Consider the following 23,976-nt stretch of genomic DNA (forward strand, 5'->3'; position numbering starts at 1 on the left):
GAACTTGGCGCAAAAGCCTGTGATTGGCTTACATGCCCAGTTTCCAGGACAACTCAAAACACAAATGGTTTCATTAAAGAACAGTTGCTTATGTGTGAAGTTGTCGTTTAGGATTTCTTGACCTCGTTTTATCCTAGAAAACATATATTTGAATGTTGCCTTACAACCGGGGACTTAATTGACACCTGATTTTCTAGCTTGTTTTTAGCCAGAAATACTTAAACTAAATTCCCATTCTCATGGATGGGAATGCAGAGCAGAAAGAGCATGACCCTGGGTCCAATCCCAACATTGAAAACACAGAGCTGAAGAACGATGAGCAACTCCAGCATACACCAGCTGAAGAGCCCTCAGAAGAGGGCAAATCCACTAATGCTGATTACTGTAAGAATATAGCTGACACGGCTACAGATGAGGCTGAGGAGGTGGTAGCAGTGGAGCAGAGTGGGCAAGAGTCTGAAAAAGCTTTAGGGGAACAGGCAACAGAGGGTATCTCAGCTGAGACAGAGGGAGGGAACCCAGCCGCTTCTGAGCCAGGAGAGGGCGCTGGAGATGAGTCACCCACAGGACCCAACCTACAAACGAGTGAGACATTCGAAGAGGGAGAGGTCCCGGAGATGAAGCCTCTAACAGGGGAGCATCTCTCCCGCGAGGGGAGCCTCACACTCGAAGATGTCGACAACAACAATGATGATGAAGACGGACCGCCAAAACTAGACCCAGGGACTCCCGAAGGGGAGAGTTCCGTGCAGGTTGAGGAAAAGGGTCCCTCTCTAACCAAAGAGACGGGCCCCAGCATCGACTACAAAGAGTACATGAACTTCCTTTATGAGTTGCAGGCGGAGAAGGACAAACTGAGCCAGGTCAACGGTCAGCTCCAGATCAAGCTGGTGGAGTACTTCCGCAAGAAGACAGGTGATGACGCACGTCCGGAGAAGGAGAAAGCCGTGTCGGACCAGGAGCAGCGCTACCAGAAGTACATGGCCATCATGGAGGACCTGAAGTGGCAGCACCGGCTGGACTCGGAGGCAGCCCAGCAGCAGGCAGAGGAGCTGAGGCAGCAGAGCCAGGAGAAGCTGGGCCAGCTGGAGACCGAGTGGAGCGCTTTCATGGCACTGAAGCGCGACATGGCCGTGACAGCCCTGAGCCGGCGGCTTGGGAAACAGGCGGCGGAGGTCGAGGTAGAGCAGATCCAGGCGGCCGAGCAGCGGCGCCAGAAAGAGCTGGTCACCGTGCGCCTGGAGAATATCAAGCTAAAGAACAAGACGCGCAAGTTTGAGGCCACACTGCGTGCCAAGGAGATGCTCGCTGAGGGCCTGCACCTCATCGACTTCGAGCAGCTGAAGATAGAGAACCAGACGTATAATGAGAAGATAGAGGAGCGCAACGAGGAGCTCCTTAAACTGCGCAAGAAGATCACCAGCACAGTCCAGGTACTAACACATGTGAAGGAGAAGCTCCAGTTCGTGCAGATGGAGAACCAGGACAAGCGGACCCAGTTGGCTGAGGTGGAGGTGGTGGTGGCCAGGACGAGGGATGTGCTGACCAGGACCAAGCAGGCCAGGGATGGCCTCCGCATGGACAACCTGAAGCTGCGCCAGCGCTGCGGCCTGCTGGGCAACGAGATCCTGCTGAGGGACTTTGAGGAGAAGGTTGACGCCTCAGACGACCTGGAGGAGAGGCTGGAGGGGCTGAAGAGGAGGCATGCAGAGCTCATACTGAAGTGTGCCGGGGTCAAGAAGAAACTGGAGTACACCAAACCCTAACCCTAACCCTAACCCAAACCCTAATCCTAATCCTAACCCTAACCCAAACCCTAATCCTAACCCTAACCCAAACCCTAATCCTAACCCTAACCCTAATCCTAACCCAAACCCTAACCCTAACCCTAACCCAAACCCTAATCCTAACCCTAATCCTAATCCTAATCCTAACCCAAACCCTAATCCTAACCCTAACCCAAACCCTAATCCTAACCCTAACCCTAACCCAAATCCTATCTCAAACCCTAACCCAAACCCTAATCCTAACCCTAACCCTAACCCTAACCCAAACCCAAACCCAAACCCTAATCCTAACCCAAACCCTAATCCTAACCCTAACCCAAACCCTAATCCTAACCCAAACCCTAATCCTAACCCTAATCCAAACCCTAATCCTAACCCTAACCCTAACCCAAATCCTATCTCAAACCCTAACCCTAACCCTAACCCAAATCCTATCTCAAACCCTAACCCAAACCCTAATCCTAACCCTAACCCTAACCCAAATCCTATCTCAAACCCTAACCCAAACCCTAATCCTAACCCTAACCCTAACCCAAATCCTATCTCAAACCCTAACCCAAACCCTAATCCTAACCCTAACCCTAACCCAAATCCTATCTCAAACCCTAAGCCTATCTCAAACCCTAATCCTAACCCAAACCCTAATCCTAACCCAGACCCTAAGCCTATCTCAAACCCTAATCCCAAACCAGAGCCTAAGCCTATATCAAACCCTAATCCTAACCCAGACCCTAAGCCTATCTCAAACCCTAATCCCAACCCAGACCCTAAGCCTATCTCAAACCCTAATCCTAACCCAGACCCTAAGCCTATCTCAAACCCTAATCCTAACCCAAACCCTAAGCCTATCTCAAACCCTAATCCTAACCCAGACCCTAAGCCTATCTCAAACCCTAATCCCAACCCAAACCCTAAGCCTATCTCAAACCCTAATCCCAACCCAAACCCTAAACCTATCTCAAACCCTAATCCCAACCCAGACCCTAATCCTATCTCAAACCCTAAGCCTATCTCAAACCCTAATCCTAACCCAGACCCTAATCCTATCTCAAACCCTAAGCCTATCTCAAACCCTAATCCTAACCCAGACCCTAAGCCTATCTCACACCCTAAACCAAACTGAAGTGTGGAAATCGAGGAGCGGAGGCGAGGAGAGGAAACGTGGAAACAATATGCTTGTAGGAAATGAGACTCCTTCTCCACTCACGCGTCATCAGGCAAATTACATTTACAGCGGTAGAATGAAATGTGTAAAGTGCTAAGGCTAGATGTGCAAGACATGTTATAGATTAAAAGAAAAGTAGCGTGTTGTTTTGAAATGTGTGCATGTAAGCAACAGTTGATTCAAAGGGGGAGTGGCAGATTTCAAAACTCCTCTGCAGAGCATACACAGAGGATACACTTCAGTATCCAACGCGAGAGGAGTTTAGAGGCAGGTAGGAGAGTCTTTGCGAATGTCTGGTGACATGATAAGTGAGGGTAGTAACCAAGGGGATGGAACTCGGAGGCAGGGTTGGAGGCGGGGACTACTTGGGGCAACTTCACGTCTGGTTGGCTGGGGGTTACTCCTCGGTTCACCTACAAACAAATTGACACTCTCCTCGACCACTTATTGGTTTCCGGGTCACGGAGGAAAGAAGGACTGAGGAGTCAAGGAGAGGACAGACTTTTCCAATTGAGAATCTCCCAAGGTCTATATGATCAGTCAGAAATCACCAACTGGTCATAGACGGAAAACATATGTATAATAAGTAGTCTGTTATTTTATTTGCTGACATGTTTTAGTTGTTTTGCATTTACAACCCCTGATAATATAATAACAGTTGTCATGAAGGAAATTGTCATACTCAAGGTTGGTAAGCGGTTTATTTGCAACTAGTTTAAGTTGTCATTAAAATGTGAAATTCAAATTACATTAGCAAATTTCCCTTTTCTCTCAGTGGTTAAGTTGTCCAGATAGCAGAAATCAGATGCCAAAAAAACATTTCAATTTCCTGTCAAATCAAGTACAGGCCAGGGTGGAAAGAATTAGTCACTTATCAAACATCTTTATCAAAAAAGAAGTGTCAAACTGCTGACACATTTATCGCTTTGATAATCAGCAACATCTACTTACTAACAACTGTTGGGCCAAAGCAATACTGTGCTGAGCACACATCTTTCATGAAATATAACTTTATTATCAGCCTAGCGTCATTCATGAGGATGTGTTGAAGGGGAGTCTGGTTATACTTTTAATTTCTCCAGGATTTTGCGTACCCAGAGAGCAGTGACATCCAAGCAAACCTCTTGACCTGACGTCTTCAGAGTCGCACTGTGTAACAGGGGAGAGAAAGAAACAGCTATGTTAACTCAAAACATTCACAACAGGAAGTCGATGTTTTACCGTAAGAAGAAAATGTAAGTTTGGGCATAGATTAGGTTTAGGAATGAGGGTTATGGTTGGGGATAGATTAGGTTTAGGAACGAGGGTTATGGTTGGGGATAGATTAGGTTTAGGAACGAGGGTTATGGTTGGGGATAGATTAGGTTTAGGAACGAGGGTTATGGTTGGGGATAGATTAGGTTTAGGAACGAGGGTTATGGTTGGGCATAGATTAGGTTTAGGAACGAGGGTTATGGTTGGGGATAGATTAGGTTTAGGAACGAGGGTTATGGTTGGGCATAGATTAGGTTTAGGAATGAGGGTTATGGTTGGGGATAGATTTCAGATGTTAAATTAGGGAAAGGCATGAAAGTTAACAATGTTTAGTGTACATTTATTTTCTGCCGGGTCAAATATACACTGTCTTCACAATAATTCTCTCTCTCTCTCTCTCTCTCTCTCTCTCTCTCTCTCTCTCTCTCTCTCTCTCTCTCTCTCTCTCTCTCTCTCTCTCTCTCTCTCTCTCTCTCTCTCTCTCTCTCTCTCTCTCTCTCTCTCTCTCTCTCTCTCTCTCTCTCTCTCTCTCTCTCTCTCTCTCTCTCTCTCTCTCTCTCTCTCTCTCTCTCTCGGTGTGGTTGTAAAGCAAAACTACAAAAAAAGTACTGTGAAACAAAGAGTGTGGTGAGTAAATGATGTCCAATAATACAGTATAAAGTACAACAGGGAAGCTTACATAATCTCCACAACGTTGCAGCGTGAAGAGGGTGCGTTAAACTGTATTTTAGAGATTAACTTTCCTATCCTTCTGGCCTCCTTTGTGATGCATATGCATCTCTGCAGACCATGCCTGCATGAGACAGAAACAGAGGAATACACTTGATCAAAGTCACTACTGATATATACTGAGTGAACAATACATTCAAAACACCTGCTCTTTCCATGACAGTCTGACCAGGTGAGTCCAGGTGAAAGCTATGATCCATTGTTGATGTCACTTGTTAAATCCATTTCAATCAGTGTAGATGAAGGGGAGGAGACACGTTTAAAATAGATTTTTACCACATTAAAGATGTGTTTTTACTGTAAATACTTCTTCCAGTATGACAACAAGGATAAACCTTTAGACATTGAGTTTATTGTTGTTAATAGGTAGGTACAACAAGGCTGGAGGTAAAATAGCTATACTACTACCCACAACCCACCACAGTAAGACATAGAAACATAGTGATTGACCACTGTAAACTGAGAATAACAACTGTAGTTAGTTACCCCTGTTGTCCAAAGCTTCCTTTGGATCCCGGGGGTGCTTGTGCACTATCTCCAAATAAAAAGTCCATGACTAATTCCCTTGGTGGTGTCAATCTCATTTGTTCCTCTGTCTGTGTGGTTGGGGACAAGGATACTGCAGAGGTGTTTGGGCTGGGGGTTGTGGTCCCTTCCCAGTCTGGGTCAGTTGAAGGCCTGGGGAATGCGGAAAATGTCGAAATATTATGGTTTGTTACATGCTCAGTTAAAATAACCACAAGGACACAGAGGAATAGGATGTCAGATCTTTACCACAATATGCAAGCGATGTAAAAAAAAAAAAACTGGAAACGAGTAAGAAAGAACAGTCCCCACTGATATGAGTAAGGATGCACAGCTAAGTGATTTTATCAGATGAAGAAAACAATGCACAAACAAGCTTCAATTGAGAAACTAAAAATGTAACTAAGACCTCATATTGTATTATATCTTACCCACAAACTCACCCAAACAGTGGTGCAAGGTATCTTGTGAGATAGTTATTCACACAAACCTTCCTACCATCTGCCAGTGTCTCACTAGGAGAGAATAGCAGCAGTGGTTAATGGCTGATAGATACTGACCATTCAATTGGCCTTTGACCATTAACACATTGTCATAACCCTTTCACCCCACGCACGCGCACACACACACGCACGCACGCGCACACACACACGCACGCACAACGCACACACACACACGCACACACACACACACACACACACACACACACACACACACACACACACACACACACACACACACACACACACACACACACACACACACACACACACACACACACACACACACACACACACACACACACACACACACACACACACACACACACACACACACACACACTCACATGATCTCAGTGGAGTTACACACGTCCGTTGCAGGGAACCTGAAGTCTATGCTGCTGACAAGAGACCGGTCAGTTGTGTGTTCCTGCCACGTCTCGCAGCGACACCCTTCCCTCTCTATCGGCCCCAGTTCACCATGGCCTGGTGGGATGCCTTAACAGTGGCAAAGTCAATCGGTCATTGATAAACTGATAAACCGTTATTTGTATTGCTACTACAGCTTTACAACTACATTCTATCTAGAACAGGTGCTATCTAGAACCTGTGCTATCTAGAACAGGTGCTATCTAGAACAGGTGCTATCTAGAACAGGTGCTATCTAGAACAGGTGCTATCTAGAACAGGTGCTATCTAGAACCCGTGCTATCTAGAACAGGTGCTATCTAGAACAGGTGCTATCTAGAACAGGTGCTATCTAGAACCCGTGCTATCTAGAACAGGTGCTATCTAGAACAGGTGCTATCTAGAATCTAAAAGGGTTATTCGGCTGTCCCTATAAGATGCCCACTTTGAATAACCGTTTTTTTGGTTCCAGGTAGAACCCTTCTGGGTTCCATATAGGACCCTTTCCACAGAGGGTTCTACGTGGAACCCAAAAGGGTTCTCCTATGGGGCCAGCCGAAGAACCTTTTTGGATCCCTTTTTTCTAAGAATGTAAACATTCAGCTTGTTGAACCGATTAAAATAGGCCTTTAGAATGAAATATGTAGCTTACTCATGAAGTTTGCCACAAGTGATGAAGAATTGACAGCCGGTTGACGAGTGGAGTTTACATCTGATAAAAGATATTAAAGTAGGATGTGATGGACTTCTCTAACCTGTATTAGCTTGTGATTTATGGATGAAGATGACTTGTGATGTCTTAAAGCTTAGGGAGTGGCCTTGTCTTGCAGCGACACCCTTCCCTCTCTAACGGCCCCAGTTCACCACTGTCTGGTGGGAAGCCAGACATCAGTTATTGATATTGTTGACTCACAACTGTATCACAATTCAGCACGATGAACTGATTAACATAGGCCTATAGTCTAAAATGACCTCAGCTGCAAGTGATGAGGAATTGACAGGCATTTCTGACTCTGAGGGAAGAGTTGAGTTTGCAAGATACATGACTCAAATCTGTTATTAAAAGTAGGATGTGATGGATTGAATGTGTATAACCACTAATCTATACTTTTGGTATGAGGTCTTGGTATGAGGATGGTATGGGGTGAGGATGAGGATGAGGATGAAGATATCTTGTTATACGTTTCAAAGCTCGAGTGACCCACCTTCCTTGTCATCCGACGGGGAAGACGTTGCCACTTGTGTGCTCTCAGCTGCCTCCTTGTTGGCAACCGTTTGTCTGCGCTCTGGTTCAGCAGTTGTACAGTGCGAATCATCAGAGATTTTCAGACAAAACTCTTCGAATCTCACGGCCTCCACATCTGTATCTGGGCTCTCCACTGTGGTAAGGGCAGTGTGACAAGAACATAATGTACCAACAGCAGCAAATATACACAACATATTTATATGCAGATGATTGAGAGAATATATTTAAAGCATGTGTCCTCAACAAAGTCAGTATAACAGATAATGTGAAGTATTATTGCATAAATTCAATGACACACTATAGTATCATTTAACATCATTAGCAATGTAATGAATGTTGATATTAACAACACAATCAAAAAACAAAGCGGTATATCCACATTTTGATCTAATGAATTGTAACATTTACTCAACTCCGAAACAGCTAACATATTTCTATAAACATAGATGGTAAACTTCCTAAGCATAGATGATAAACTTACTAAACATAGATGGTAAACCTACTAAACATAGATGATAAACTTACTAAACATAGATGGTAAACTTACTAAACATAGATGGTAAACTTCCTAAGCATAGATGATAAACCTACTAAACATAGATGGTAAACTTACTAAACATAGATGGTAAACTTCCTAAGCATAGATGGTAAACCTACTAAACATAGATGGTAAACTTCCTAAGCATAGATGATAAACTTACTAAACATAGATGGTAAACCTACTAAACATAGATGGTAAACCTACTAAACATAGATGGTAAACCTACTAAACATAGATGGTAAACCTACTAAACATAGATGGTAACCTACTAAACATAGATGGTAAACCTACTAAACATAGATGGTAAACCTACTAAACATAGATGGTAAACCTACTAAACATAGATGGTAAACCTACTAAACATAGATGGTAAACCTACTAAACATAGATTGTAAACCTACTAAACATAGATGGTAAACCTACTAAACATAGATGGTAAACCTACTAAACATAGATGGTAAACCTACTAAACATAGATGGTAAACCTACTAAACATAGATGGTAAACCTACTAAACATAGATGGATAGATGATAAACCTACTAAACATAGATGGTAAACCTACTAAACATAGATGGTAAACCTACTAAACATAGATGGTAAACCTACTAAACATAGATGGTAAACCTACTAAACATAGATGGTAAACCTACTAAACATAGATGGTAAACCTACTAAACATAGATGGTAAACCTACTAAACATAGATGGTAAACCTACTAAACATAGATGGTAAACCTACTAAACATAGATGGTAAACCTACTAAACATAGATGGTAAACCTACTAAACATAGATGATAAACTTACTAAACATAGATGGTAAACCTACTAAACATAGATGATAAACTTACTAAACATAGATGGTAACCTACTAAACATAGATGGTAAACTTACTAAACATAGATGGTAAACTTACTAAACATAGATGGTAAACCTACTAAACATAGATGGTAAACCTACTAAACATAGATGGTAAACCTACTAAACATAGATGGTAAACCTACTAAACATAGATGGTAAACCTACTAAACATAGATGGTAAACCTACTAAACATAGATGGTAAACTTACTAAACATAGATGGTAAACCTACTAAACATAGATGGTAAACCTACTAAACATAGATGGTAAACCTACTAAACATAGATGGTAAACCTACATGGTAAACTTACTCTGAGCTGCTGGAGGATGGAACAGTAGAATCACAAGTAGAACCCCGGTGACCACGAGACAACCCATCATCCACAGTCTCTCTGACTACAGCTTCAGGGATAACTGTTGCTTGTCTGGATCCTTATAGTGAGTGATCTTCTCCTGAGAGACAGATGGTAAATAGTTGTGTCTGAAGATGTGTGTGGTGTTTAATGGGCGGATCAACTCATACACCCACTAAAGTGAAGTGAGTCAGAGGTCTATAGTAGTGTTTATCTAAACCTGACACCCCCTAATGTTTCAATGATGATCCTGCAACTGTGTGTCGTACTAGATACTCGTTCCAGCCAAGCGTGAGTAGTGTGTATTAAACCTGTTGGACACACTGGGGCGCTCCAAGACCGGAGATGGCCACACTTGCACTACAGACATACTGTCTGAATGTCAGAGGAGAGAAGTATGGGTAATCAAACATCACACAAATATAAAATAAACTAAATGCGTTCTCTGTTTTTAATTCAGTTGACCCAAACAGATATAAAGCTGCTCTGGGCTCCCGAGTGGTGCAGCAGTCTAAGCCACTGTATCTCAGTGCTAGAGGTGTCACTACAGACCCATGTTTGATTCAAGCCTTGATCATTTCCGGCCGTGATTGGGAGTCCCATAGGGCAGTGCACAATTGGCCCATTGTCGTTCGGGTTTGGCCGGGGGTAGGCCGTCATTGTAAATAAGAATTTGTTCTAAACTGACTTTCCTGGTGAAATAAAGGACTACTACAGAATTGTAGACAACAGATGGTGCTATTTGAAAGATATTGCTAAAAGTACATCCTGTAGTTTCATTTCTGCTTTGAGTGTCTCAGACTGTGGAGGAGGTGGGGTCTTAACCAGGGTAAGACACTGCTTAGTTCATATGGAGCTTAGATCACTTTGATTGTTTGTGCAAAAAGTTATGAGCACAAAGTTACACATTGTACCTTTAATAACGAACATTTACATAGTCTGTTTTCATTTTCTGTCATCTTTTACCCAATAAAACGTTGATGGTCCACTGGCTGCTGGAAGCAAATGTTAACTTGTTTGTTGTCTACAATTCAACATTTGATGTCTAATATTATACTGAACAAAAAAATATAAAAGCAACATGCAACAGTTTAAATATTTAGCTGAGTTGCAGCTCATATAAGGGCAGGGGCTCAGCCATGAGGGGGCCTGAGAGGGCATAGGCCCAGCCAATCAGACATTTTTTCCCCCCCACAAAAGGATTTTATTACAGACAGAAATACTCCTCAGCTCCTCGATTGTTGCCCCCAGCACAAGGTGCACCTGTGTAATTATTATGCTGTTATAACAGCTTCTTGATATGCCACACCTGTCAAGTGGATGGATTATCTTGACTAAAGGATCTTTGATTTCAGCTCATGAAACATGGGACCAAGACATTACATGTCGCTGCTGGCTGGGCTCCCTGCCTGTGCCATTAAACCCCTTCAACTCATCCAGAACGCCGCAGCCCGTCTGGTGTTCAACCTTCCCAAGTTCTCTCACGTCACCCCGCTCCTCCGTTCTCTCCACTGGCTTCCAGTTGAAGCTCGCATCCGCTACAAGACCATGGTGCTTGCCTACGGAGCTGTGAGGGGAACGGCACCTCAGTACCTCCAGGCTCTGATCAGGCCCTACACCCAAACAAGGGCACTGCGTTCATCCACCTCTGGCCTGCTCGCCTCCCTACCACTGAGGAAGTACAGCTCCCGCTCAGCCCAGTCAAAACTGTTCGCTGCCCTGGCCCCCCCCAATGGTGGAACAAACTCCCTCACGACGCCAGGACAGCGGAGTCAATCACCACCTTCCGGAGACACCTGAAACCCCACCTCTTTAAGGAATACCTAGGATAGGTTAAGTAATCCCTCTCACCCCACCCCCCTAAGTTTTAGATGCACTATTGTTAAGTGACTGTCCCACTGGATGTCATAAGGTGAATGCACCAATTTGTAAGTCGCTCTGGATAAGAGCGTCTGCTAAATGACTTAAATGTAAATGTAAATGTTGTGATTATAAACTCAGCAAAAAAAGAAATGTCCTTTCACTGCCAACTGCGTTTATTTTCAGCAAAAAAAACATGTGTAAATATTTGTATGAACTTAAACAAGATTCAACAACTGAGACATAAACTGAACAAGTTCTACAGACATGTGACTAACAGCAATGGAAATGGTGTCCCTAAACAAAGGGGGGGTTCAAAATCAAAAGTAACAGTCAGTAGGTGGTGTGGCCACCAGCTGCATTAAGTACTACAGTGCATCTCCTCCTCATGGACTGCACCAGATTTGCCCGTTCCTGCTGTGAGATGTTACCCCACTCTTCCACCAAGGCACCTGCAAGTTCCCAGTTCATTTCTGAGGGGAAAGGCCTTAACCCTCTGATCCAACAGATCCCAGACATGCTCAATGGGATTGAGATCCGGGCTCTTTGCTGGCCATGGCAGAACACTGACAAATCTGCCTTGCAACAGCCCTACACGCCCCCAATCTAGCCTCTCTCAGCCTATTGCGGACAGTCTGAGCACTGATGGAGGGATTTTGCGTTCCTGGTGTAACTCGGGCAGTTGTTGTTGACGTCGTGTACCTGTCCCACAGGTGTGCTGTTCGGATGTACCAATCCTGTGCAGGTGTTGTTACACGTGGTCTGCCACTGCAAGGGCGATCAGTCCATCCTGTCTCCCTGTAGTGCTGTCTTAGGCGTCTCACAGTACAGACATTGCAAATTGATTGCCCTGGCCTATCTGCAGTCCTCATGCCTCCTTGCAGCATGACTAAGACACATTCACGCAGATGAGCAGGGATCCTGGGCATTTTTCTTTTGGTGTTATTCAGAGTAAGTAGAAAGGCCTCTTTAGTGTTCTGAAGATTTCATAACTGTGACACTAACAGCTTACAGAGGGTAGGCAATTAGGGTCACAGTTATGAAACCTTAATTGCCTACCGTCTGTAAGCTGTTTGTGTCTCAATGACCGTTCCACAGGTGCATGTTCATTAATTGTTTATGGTTCATTGAACAAGCATGGGAAACAGTCTTCAAACAAACCCTTTACAATGAAGATCTGTGAAGTTATTTGGATTTTTACGATTTATCTTTGAAGGACAGGGTCCTGAAAACGGGACATTTATTTTTTTGCAGAGTTTATTCCCGTTCAGTACAAATCCATACCTCTTTGTTTTACTTGAGTATCACGGGGCTGTAATCAGCCTCTTCAAAATTCTCCTGATGCCCTTGCCTTTCCTATGACTAAAATATGTGTAAATCAATGTCATATGAGGCCACAACAAAAGTTGTATTCAACATACAGTACCAGTGAAAAGTTTGGACACATCTACTCATTTAAGGATTTTTCTTTATTTTTTATTTTTTTGATTCTTTAAAGTAGCCACCCTTTGCCTTGATGACAGCTTTGCACACTCTTGGCATTCTCTCAACCAGCTTCACCTGGAATGTTTTTTCAACAGTCTTGAAGGAGTTCCTACATTCTGAGCACTTGTTTGCTTCTTTTCCTTCACTCTGGGGTCAAATCTTCCCAAACCATCTCAATCGGGTTGAGGTCGGGTGATTGTGTAGGCCATGTCATCTGATGCAGCACTCCATCACTCTCCTTGGTCGAATAGCCCTTACACAGCCTGGAGGTGTGTTTTGGGTCATCGTCATGTTGAACAACAAATGATTGTCCCACTAAGCGCAAACCAGACAGGATGGCGTATTTCTGCAGAATGCTGTGGTAGCCATGCTTGTTAAATGTGCCTTGAATTCTAAATAAATCACAGACAGCGTAACCAGCAAAGCACCCCCTTACCATCACACCTCCTCACGGTGGAAACCACACATCCGTTCACCTGCTCTGCGTCTCACAATGACGCCACGGATGGAAACCAAAAAACTCACATTTGGACGCATAAGACCAAAGGGCAGATTTCCACCAGTCTAATGTCCATTGCTCGTGCTTCTTGGCCCAAGCAAGTCTCTTCTTCTTATTGGTGTCCTTTGGTAGTGTTTTCTTTGCAGCAATTCGACTGATTCACGCAGTCTCCTCTGAACAATTGATGTTGAGATGTGTCTGTTACTTGAACTCTGTGAAGAATTTATTTGGTCTGCAATTTCTGAGGCTTGTAACTCTAATGAATGTATCCTCTACAGCAGTGGTAACTCTGGGTCTTCCTTTCCTGTGGCGGTCCTCATGAGATACAGTTTCATCATAGTGCTTGATGGTTTTTGCGACTGCACTTGAAGAAACTTTCAAAGTTGTTGAGATGTTCCGTATTGACTAACCTTCATGTCTTAAAGTAATGATGAACTGTAGCTGTAGCTGTAGTGATAGTTGAGTTCAACCATTGGGATAAAAATTCTCATGACATTGGCTCATATGCATTAATAATAAGGAAAGAAATTACACGTATTAGCTTTTAACAAGGCACATCTGTTAATTTAAATGCATTCCAATTTACAGTAGCTATTACAGTGAAATATCACCATTCTATTGTTTGAGGAGGGTGCACAGTTTTTATCATGAAAAGTTATTAATAAACAAATTAGGCAGTCTTTTTTATTTATTTATTTAACCAGGCAAGTCAGTTAAGAACAAATTCTTATTTTCAATGACGGCCTAGGAACGACATATTTTTACCTTGTCAGCCGGGGGATTTGATCTTGCAACCATTCAAGTACGAGTCCCACGCTCTAACCATTAGGCTACCTGCCGCCCCAATTGTTCTGAACAAAAATGCAATGGTTCGTTGGATCAGTCTAAAACTTTGCTCATACACTGCTGCCATGTAGTGGCCAAAATCTAAATTGCACCTGGGCTGAATAATATATTATGGCCTTTCTCTTTCATTTCAAATATTATGGTACACAAAAATACAAAGAAAACATTTTTTTTTTCAATGTATTACCTTTTACCAGATATATTGTGTTATATTCTCCGCCATTCCTTTCACATTTCCACAAACTTCAAAGTGTTTCCTTTCAAATGGTACCAAGAATATGCATATCCTTGCTATAGGGCCTGAGCTACAGGCAGTTAGATTTAATTATGTCATTCTAGGCAAAAATTGAAAATGACGGCCTACCAAAAGGCAAAAATCCTCCTGCGGGGACCGGGGCCTAGGATAATTTGTTTTTAAATAAATTCAATATAGATATAGGATAAAACACACATCACAACAAGCGAGACAACACAACATGACATAAAGAGAGACACAAGACAACAACATAGCATGGCAGGAACACATGACAACACAACATGACATCAAGAGAGACATGACAACAACATGGCATGGCAGGAACACATGACAACACAACATGACATCAAGAGAGACAAGACAACAACATGGCAGGAACACATGACAACACAACATGACATCAAGAGAGACAAGACAACAACATGGCAGGAACACATGACAACACAACATGACATCAAGAGAGACAAGACAACAACATGGTAGCAACACATGACAACAACATAGCATGGTAACAACACATGACAACAACATAGCATGGCAGGAACACATGACAACACAACATGACATAAAGAGACACAAGACAACAACATAGCATGGCAGGAACACATGACAACACAACATGACATCAAGAGAGACAAGACAACAACATGGTAGCAACACATGACAACAACATAGCATGGTAGCAACACATGACAACAACATAGCATGGCAGGAACACATGACAACACAACATGACATAAAGAGACACAAGACAACAACATAGCATGGCAGGAACACATGACAACACAACATGACATCAAGAGAGACAAGACAACAACATGGTAGCAACACATGACAACAACATAGCATGGCAGGAACACATGACAACAACATAGCATGGCAGGAACACATGACAACACAACATGACATAAAGAGAGACAAGACAACAACATGGTAGCAACACAACATAGTAGCAGCACAGCACCTCTTTTTCCTGTAGTCCACAATCATCTCCTTTGTCTTGATCATGAAGCTGGTTGAGAGAATGCCAAGAGTGTGCAAAGCTGTCATCAAGGCAAAGTGTGGCTACTTAGAGGAAACTCAAATATAAAATATTGTTTTATTTGTTCAACACTGATTCCATATGTGTTATTTCATAGTTTAGATGTCTTTATTATAATTCTGTAAATATGTTCAAATATAGAAAAACCCTGGAATGAGTAGGTGTGTCCAAACTTTTGACTGGTACTGTATGTTGTGGGTATAGAAACACAATTGTGAACAATCTGATTGTAAAAACAAGTCATGACTGACTGAGAAAATAGTTCATAGCTGCCTTCTGATGTTTATTAATCAGTCAGTTAGAAACCATCTTAGTGAGCCTTGTACTGTTCCTTATACGTTCATCATCATCATCATCAACATCATCATCATCATCAAAAACAACAACATCATCAACATCAACATTATCATCATCATCATCACCACCATCATCATCACCCAACATCATCACCCAACATCATCACCCAACATCATCATCATCATCATCATCATCATCATCATCATCATCATCATTATCATTATTATCAACATCATCATCATCATCCCAACATTATCATCATCATCATCAAAAACAACATCATCAACATCAACATTATCATCATCATCATCACCACCATTATCATCATCAACATCATCATCATCATCAAAAACAACAACATCATCAACATCAACATTATCATCATCATCATCACCACCATTATCATCACCCAACATCATCACCCAACATCATCATCATCATCAAAAACAACAACATCATCACCACCATCATCATTATCAACAACATCATCATCATCACCCAACATCATCATCATCATCATCATCATCATCATCATCATCATCACCATCATCATTATCAACAACATCATCATCATCACCCAATATCATCATCAAAAACAACAACATCATCAACATCAACAACATCATCATCATCATCATCAACAATAGCGGAGAGACATATATTGGCACTCAGATAATGCAACTCAAACCCCTATCAGTCTCCTGCAGGAGGAAGAAGACACTCAATCATGAAACTCAAAACCTGTCAGCCGTGTGCAACATTCAAGAGGACATTGTGACAGATTGTGCTATACAGTGTACCAATATACTTCAGAATGATTTCATTACATAGCGCTGTAAACTCTATCATTCAGAAATAATATATCTACTGATGTTTTCTCATTCAGGTAAAAGATATTCCCAGTTATACTAAGGTTTTATCTGTATTGTGGAAGGTGCCAAACCGAAGCAGTAGATCTTGTGTCCTGCATTGTGTCCTGCATTGTGTCCTGCATTGTGTCCTGCATTGTGTCCTGCATTGTGTCCTGCATTGTGTCCTGCATTGTGTCCTGCATTGTGTCCTGAATTGTGTCCTGCATTGTGTCCTGCATTGTGTCCTGCATTGTGTCCTGCATTGTGTCCTACAGGTTATCTTTGTGTTAGAAAAATAACTGGTTAAAAGACCTACACCTTCAGTCAGTCCGTTTAATGTACTGATACACAGCGCCTGATTACACACCATTTGTTCATTAATAATGTAGATAAACTTGTGTTGGATTGGTATTTAACCTTTTTCTTCACATGTTGTTGATGAATGCTGATATGAAATACCTTTGGCAACGCCACGCTACTCTACTTTCCAAATGGAAACATGGGACATTTTGATAAGATTGTGAAAAGGTGCAGCAAAGGATAATGTAATGCCATTCATTGAGTACGAGGGGAGAGTGGGGTATGTTGAGACATTTCTTTACATTCAGCATTACTTAGTCCCAGATAGGTGCAGTGAAATATGTTGTTTTAGAGAGTCACTCCTAGTAGTAAGGTGCCCCTGGAGCAAATTAGGGTTAACAGCAGATTTTTCTCCTTGTCTGCTTTTATGTTATTGGCCAATGCTCTAACCGTTAATTATTCTAACGAACAAAGATATCTACATATATTTCAGGATGTTGTGCACCCATGGGAATAATCAGACTTCATGTAAACATACCCTTTTTGAAAACATAGCTTGTCCAAAAAAAAGTGGCCTCTTGGCACAACTTGGCCCAGGTATGAATGGAGCATGTGGACAGGGTGAACACAGGAATACATTTCTAACACTTCGTACTTAAATAAAAACCCACTTTTAACATCAGGCCCTGGTGTAACCTCATATCCCAGCGATAATGCTTTGCATTACGCCTGGGAAGAAAACACTGGCCCTAGAGGGGGATCGAACCCAACTGAGGAAGACATTTTCCCTCATTTGAACTTGACTAAGCACACACGTGTTTATAAAAAGCCACATTTTTCCCAGTACAAAGAAAGGAGAAGAAACGTCTCTGATTATGCCTACTCTGTCATGCTTTGTTTCCTCTAACAGAGATCCAGTTATATTACTACTAGCCTAAATTATGACTATGCAATCTTCCTTATCACATGAGGAGCGGTAGCCTATTTGAAATGCATGTCATCCTTTACTATAAAGATGGAAACTTTGAAACTCACACTCCACCTATGGATGTTCACATTTGAAGTCGGCCATGTTGTGACTTGATAGCCTGTATTATGCATCTATTTCGCAACTCAACATTAGGCAGGTGTTCCTAATGTTTTGAATATGCCGTTCCACAGACCTTTAAACCTGATATTAGTCATTACTGGCTGACATCTTTTTTTTGCTGTTGTTTTTTGCTGTTGTTTTTTGCTGTTGTTTTTTGCTGTTGTTTTTTGCTGTTGTTTTTTGCTGTTCTCCAAATAGCATTTTAGAGTTTTTAAATTGTGTAGAAATGCAGTACATGAGCTTCAACTTCCCAATAATGTGTCCTTACCCCACTTTGCCATACCCTAGGTTTATCTGAACTGACGCTGCAGTGGCACAGACTAGCATCCAGCTAGATTTTGTTTCCAAAGATTAGATAATGACAGACTGTTCAATTAACACTGTTCCAAAGTATATCTACTTTTGCTTCATAGGCATTTTGTATTTCTAACCACATCTCACTTTTCTTATCTGAAGTTGTGTTATCGTCTGTGTTTCAAATGGCACTTTATCCCCTATACAGTGCACTACATTTGACAAGAGGCATATGGGCCTTATTCAAAAGTAGTGCACTATATTGGGGATAGCATGACATTTTGGGACACACAGATTGCTTGGCATTGTATGATGAAGGAGGGCATGACATGGTCGATTGGATGTGGATTGGGTCCTGGTGTCCAGGGTGACTGTATATAAGGCCTGGGTTCTCCTACTCTAACTTCACTCACTGTGTCCAAGAAGAACCAGAAGCAACCATGATGAAGTGGGCTGTCCTCCTGTGTTCCCTAGTGGCCCTCTCCGAGTGTAATACCAAGTCAGTCATGTTCTTTTCTTCGTTTTTCTGTCTTTTTTCCCTTCATATTCTGCTTATTGTTGTCAGCACCATTTCACCAGGTCAAATTCCTGGTACATGTAATTGGCGAATAATGTTGATTGCGATTGTGTGTTTTCAGAATCTCTCTGATCAAGGGGAAGACTGCCAGAGAGACCCTAATGGAGAAGGGTATATGGGAGGAGACCAGGCTGAAGTTCCCCTACAACCCTATGGCCAAGTTCTACCAGACTGGTGATGAGGCTATGACCAACGATGCTGATGTAAGGCACAGACAGAAGCTGTATGGTAATATACTGCATTAGCCGGGTGACTGATCCCAGATCTGTTTTTTCTCTATTGCCAATGAACTTGGGAGTTGTCTACAGTGCATTCGGAAATTATTCAACCTTGTTCTGAAATGGATGATATCTTATTTATCATTATGGGATATTGTGTGTAGATTGACGAGGGACAAAAAAACAATTTTATCCATTTTAGAATAAGACTAACTTAACAAAATGTGGAAAAAGTCTGAGCATGGCGCTCAGTGAATACTTTCCTAGAAATGCATGACTGTAGACATATATTATTATTATTATTATTACTTTCCTAATGCACTGTAGACAATGCAAACAGACCTGGGACCAGGCTAGTCTATTGGCTATATGATTATTGTTTAAAAAATGTCATTACATGTTGGATATTGTGACTGCATAGTTTGAACCCATTGGCTCTACTGTTTGTGTTCATATCTTGCTTAAATTAAATGTACACTGGCATGATCAAGGTGAATGCACCAATTTGTAAGTCGCTCTGGATAAGAGCGTCTGCTAAATGACTTAAATGTAAATGAATTATGAGCTTAGAGCATATAGCCATTCTTCTTGACATGTAACTAGCTACATAGTTAGACAAATGCCTGCTTCCTCATAGTACTGTGAAATGTTCACCTGTGTGACCCTGACATCCAGTACATTTTTATTTATTTATCTAGGCAAGTCAGTTAAGAACTAATTCTTATTTTCAATGACGGCCTAGGAACAGTGGGTTAACTGCCTGTTCAGGGGCAGAACGACAGATTTTGTACCTTGTCAGCTCAGGGATTTGAACTTGCAACCTTTCGGTTACTAGTCCAATGCTCTAACCACTAGGCTACCCTGCCACCCCCCATGTCTGTTTCCCCGTCTCCTTGCAGTTGTCCTACTACGGCGTGATTTCCATCGGAACCCCTCCCCAGTCCTTCAACGTCATCTTTGACACGGGCTCCTCCAACCTGTGGGTTCCCTCTGTCTACTGCTCCAGCCAGGCCTGCCGTGAGTATACCGTAGGGGTATGAAGGATACTGGTGGAATTGGAGAATAGCTATATTTCCAATTGTTTCTGAGTAGTCTCTTGTGACAGAGTTGCAAAAAAACAAAAAACGTTTCATATTGAGTACCTAGCCAGAGAATGAGAGACTTTGTTGTGGGTTGAGATGAGAGGATGAGGTGAGCACCTTAAGGCTTACAAGCATAGCGGGATACTCTCAACACAATAAAAACATAGAATAGGATGAATGTATTTTTATATTGTCCCATTTAGAGCGTGGATTGTAGAGGGTAGCTCAATACCAATGAATAAATGAATGTTACATTTTTGCAATGGCACGGTATGTACTTAATGAACACGTTCATGTTTTGAATAGAGAACCATGCCGAGTTCAACCCTTCTCAGTCCAGCACCTTCACGTGGGCCAACAAGCCTGTTTCTATTCAGTACGGAACTGGCAGCATGACTGGGCAGCTGGCATACGACACTGTTTCGGTATGGAAATGTAGCTCGCTACACATTATTATAATACATACAATTACATACTGTACATTACATACAATACAACTCCCAAATACTCTTCCAGTCAGCACCCGCCATCCCCTAGCAGTCCCATTTTATAACATCACATGCTAAAACAAATACACAAGTATATTAGTAACTGACTCCGGTGGAGTCAGCAAAGATTTAGAATGACTATTTTAGGTACACTCAATATGGCTGCCGGTCCACACATCACCAATCAATTGAATGGGAAAACCTGTTCAAGTAGTTCTATTTCTATGGTGCCCAGTGACTGATGCCTGCTGTTCTGTTTTTCCAGGTGGGAGGTATCTCTGTGACTCAGCAGATCTTTGGTGCCAGTCAGACCGAGGCTCCCTTCATGGCCAACATGGTTGCCGATGGTATCCTGGGCCTGGCTTTCCCCAACCTGGCGGCCTCTGGGGCCACACCAGTCTTTGACAACATGATGAGTCAGGGCCTCGTTTCCCAGAACCTCTTCTCTGTCTACCTGAGCGGGTAACATAGTAACTGCACTGTACAAATATACCTGGATGGGAGGTGGCCTTTTCTCTTAGTTGTGATATTAATATATAAGAATGTAAGAACAACCTTGTTAACCTTTCTCCTCCTCCAATAGAAACTCAGCAGAGGGTAGCGTGGTGTCTTTCGGAGACATTGAGTCTAACTACTACACCGGACAGATCGCCTGGATCCCCCTGTCCTCTGAGACCTACTGGCAGATCAACATGGACAGGTAGGTACATTAGTCCACACAGAGCCTATATCCTGGTCCATATCCATACCAATATTCATGCATCATCCTTTCATGCAATCACCCACAATTCATTGGAGCAGTACATCAAATGAACATAACTACTTCAAGTCTGGAGCCTATGACTACATCTTGCTGTGCACTTAGCAAGTTGAAGTTTATTCGCTAACGACGAAAACCCAACAGCAATATATATGCATACAACCAAAGAGAGGAAGAACAGTTAAACACAACTAGTATTTGTCTTTCCAGCGTTACCATCAACGGCAACACAGTGGCTTGCAGTGGTGGGTGTCAGGCGATCGTAGATACCGGCACCTCCCTGATCGTTGGGCCAACCACTGACATCAACAACATGAACAGCTGGGTCGGAGCCACCACTGACCAGTATGGAGACGTGAGTCACACACACACACACACACACACACACACACACACACACACACACACACACACACACACACACACACACACACACACACACACACACACACACACACACACACACACACACACACACACACACACACACACACACACACACAGGTACAGAGATGTCCAACTAGAAGGCTTTTCACACTACTGAGCAGAACCAAGCCGAGCCAAACCAAGCTGCCCTAAGCTGCCCAGCCGTGTTAGTTGTTGGAACGACCGTGCTAAAAAGAATAAGTGGGAAGAGCAAATGTCTGAAACAGCATATTGTGGTTGGGACGGCATTGTAGTGGGAAAAGGGTATAAACCTTTTCTCTTGTTGTTTTTTCCTCCTCTGATTAACCACAGAATAATCAATACCATGATGTTATTGTTCCTCTCCTAGGCCTCCGTGAACTGCAACAACATCCCCAACATGCCCGATGTGACCTTCACCCTCAACGGAAACGCCTTCACCATCTCTGCCTCCGCCTACACCTCCCAGGTAGTCTACTGAAGCACATGTTGTTACGTACAACTCATCTGACCTATCTGTCTTTAATGCTGATGCTTCTTCAGAGCGCCTGTACATCTGAGACTTGACCTTTCTTTTAGATCCTAGGAGCAAAGGGCCACATATAACTGACTTTCCTCCTCTCTGTCTCTATCTCTGTCTTTCTCTCTCTCTCTATTTCTCTCTCTCTCTGTAGAACTCCAATGGCTGCATGACTGGTTTTGGTAACGGTGGAACTCAGCAGCTCTGGATCCTTGGAGATGTCTTCATCAGGCAGTACTACGCCATCTTTGACAGGCAGAACAACTATGTCGGTCTGGCCCAGGCCGCGTAAGATATCCACCGAGAGATCCACTAGATCTACAGAGATCCCAAAAGATTCTTAATGGCTAGATTTCATCTGTATCGTGAAAGTACAGTGGGATTGAAATGTTAAAGTCATTTCTGATTGAGCCGACAGATGCAGCATTTTTGCCTTCAAATTTAAATTGTGCTATAGCACAGATCTTCCAAAGTCTGGATTGAATCTAGGAATAAATCTTCCAGTTATGTTTATAATAGGTGATTATATCACTTGGTTGGGGAAATGTTGTCAACGTACACAGCTGCCAATGAATAAAATAAAAATGTTACCTTGCAAATAAACTGTGTTTGGTTGTCAACAGCTCTTTCTCCCTGAAGTGAAACTATCCTCTTGTGGAACCTCTTGATGTAAGAAAAAGGATAGGAACAGAATAGAATACTATAGAATATTGACCTGATCATGCTGGAGGGAGGAGGTAGGCCCAGAGTCATAGACCTGAATATGGTAGAGGGAGGTAGGTAGGCCCAGAGTCATAGACCTGAACATGGTGGAGGGAGGTAGGCAGGTAGGCCCAGAGTCATAGACCTGAACATGGTGGAGGGAGGTAGGCAGGTAGGCCCAGAGTCATAGACCTGAACATGGTGGAGGGAGGTAGGCAGGTAGGCCCAGAGTCATAGACCTGAACATGGTGGAGGGAGGTAGGCAGGTAGGCCCAGAGTCATAGACCTGAACATGGTGGAGGGAGGTAGGCAGGTAGGCCCAGAGTCATAGACCTGAACATGGTGGAGGGAGGTAGGCCCAGAGTCATAGACCTGAACATGGTGGAGGGAGGTAGGCCCAGAGTCATAGACCTGAACATGGTGGAGGGAGGTAGGCAGGTAGGCCCAGAGTCATAGACCTGAACATGGTGGAGGGAGGTAGGCCCAGAGTCATAGACCTGAACAGGTAGGCCCAGAGTCATAGACCTGAACATGGTGGAGGGAGGTAGGCCCAGAGTCATAGACCTGAACATGGTGGAGGGAGGTAGGCAGGTAGGCCCAGAGTCATAGACCTGAACATGGTGGAGGGAGGTAGGCAGGTAGGCCCAGAGTCATAGACCTGAACATGGTGGAGGGAGGTAGGCAGGTAGGCCCAGAGTCATAGACCTGAACATGGTGGAGGGAGGTAGGCAGGTAGGCCCAGAGTCATAGACCTGAACATGGTGGAGGGAGGTAGGCCCAGAGTCATAGACCTGAACATGGTGGAGGGAGGTAGGCAGGTAGGCCCAGAGTCATAGACCTGAACATGGTGGAGGGAGGTAGGCCCAGAGTCATAGACCTGAACATGGTGGAGGCAGGTAGGCCCAGAGTCATAGACCTGAACATGGTGGAGGGAGGTAGGCCCAGAGTCATAGACCTGAACATGGTGGGGGCAGACAGGCCAAAATCAAATCAAACCAAATTTATTTATACAGCCCTTCTTAGATCAACTGATATCTC

General features: G+C 43.1%; 3 protein-coding genes across 4 annotated transcripts; 2 read left to right on the plus strand and 1 right to left on the minus strand.

Moving 5' to 3' along the window:
- Positions 1–89: 89 nt before the first annotated feature.
- ccdc96 (coiled-coil domain containing 96) lies at positions 90–1,878 on the plus strand. The gene has a single exon (XM_046329744.1). The coding sequence runs from the start codon at positions 240–242 to the stop codon at positions 1,764–1,766; it is 1,527 nt and encodes a 508-aa protein (XP_046185700.1). The 5' UTR covers positions 90–239; the 3' UTR covers positions 1,767–1,878.
- Positions 1,879–3,634: 1,756 nt separating this feature from the next.
- LOC124014310 lies at positions 3,635–9,498 on the minus strand. Of its 2 annotated transcripts, XM_046329148.1 has the most exons (7): positions 9,325–9,498; positions 7,574–7,747; positions 6,308–6,458; positions 5,904–5,975; positions 5,422–5,613; positions 4,886–4,999; positions 3,635–4,101 (listed from the first exon to the last, which is right to left on the minus strand). In XM_046329148.1, the coding sequence occupies exons 1-7, from the start codon at positions 9,392–9,394 to the stop codon at positions 4,014–4,016; spliced, it is 861 nt and encodes a 286-aa protein (XP_046185104.1). In that variant the 5' UTR covers positions 9,395–9,498; the 3' UTR covers positions 3,635–4,013. The 2 variants fall into 2 exon arrangements, with proteins under 2 accessions (XP_046185104.1, XP_046185105.1); XM_046329149.1 differs by lacking the exon at positions 5,904–5,975.
- A 9,128-nt stretch (positions 9,499–18,626) lies between these two features.
- LOC124013815 (pepsin A-like) lies at positions 18,627–22,528 on the plus strand. Its single transcript, XM_046328364.1, has 9 exons — positions 18,627–18,685; positions 18,825–18,966; positions 19,881–19,998; positions 20,370–20,488; positions 20,817–21,013; positions 21,135–21,251; positions 21,522–21,666; positions 22,087–22,185; positions 22,391–22,528. The coding sequence occupies exons 1-9, from the start codon at positions 18,627–18,629 to the stop codon at positions 22,526–22,528; spliced, it is 1,134 nt and encodes a 377-aa protein (XP_046184320.1).
- The last annotated feature ends 1,448 nt before the right edge of the window (positions 22,529–23,976 follow it).

The sequence above is a fragment of the Oncorhynchus gorbuscha genome, linkage group LG25 (assembly GCF_021184085.1).
Source record: "Oncorhynchus gorbuscha isolate QuinsamMale2020 ecotype Even-year linkage group LG25, OgorEven_v1.0, whole genome shotgun sequence".
NCBI lineage: Eukaryota > Metazoa > Chordata > Actinopteri > Salmoniformes > Salmonidae > Oncorhynchus > Oncorhynchus gorbuscha.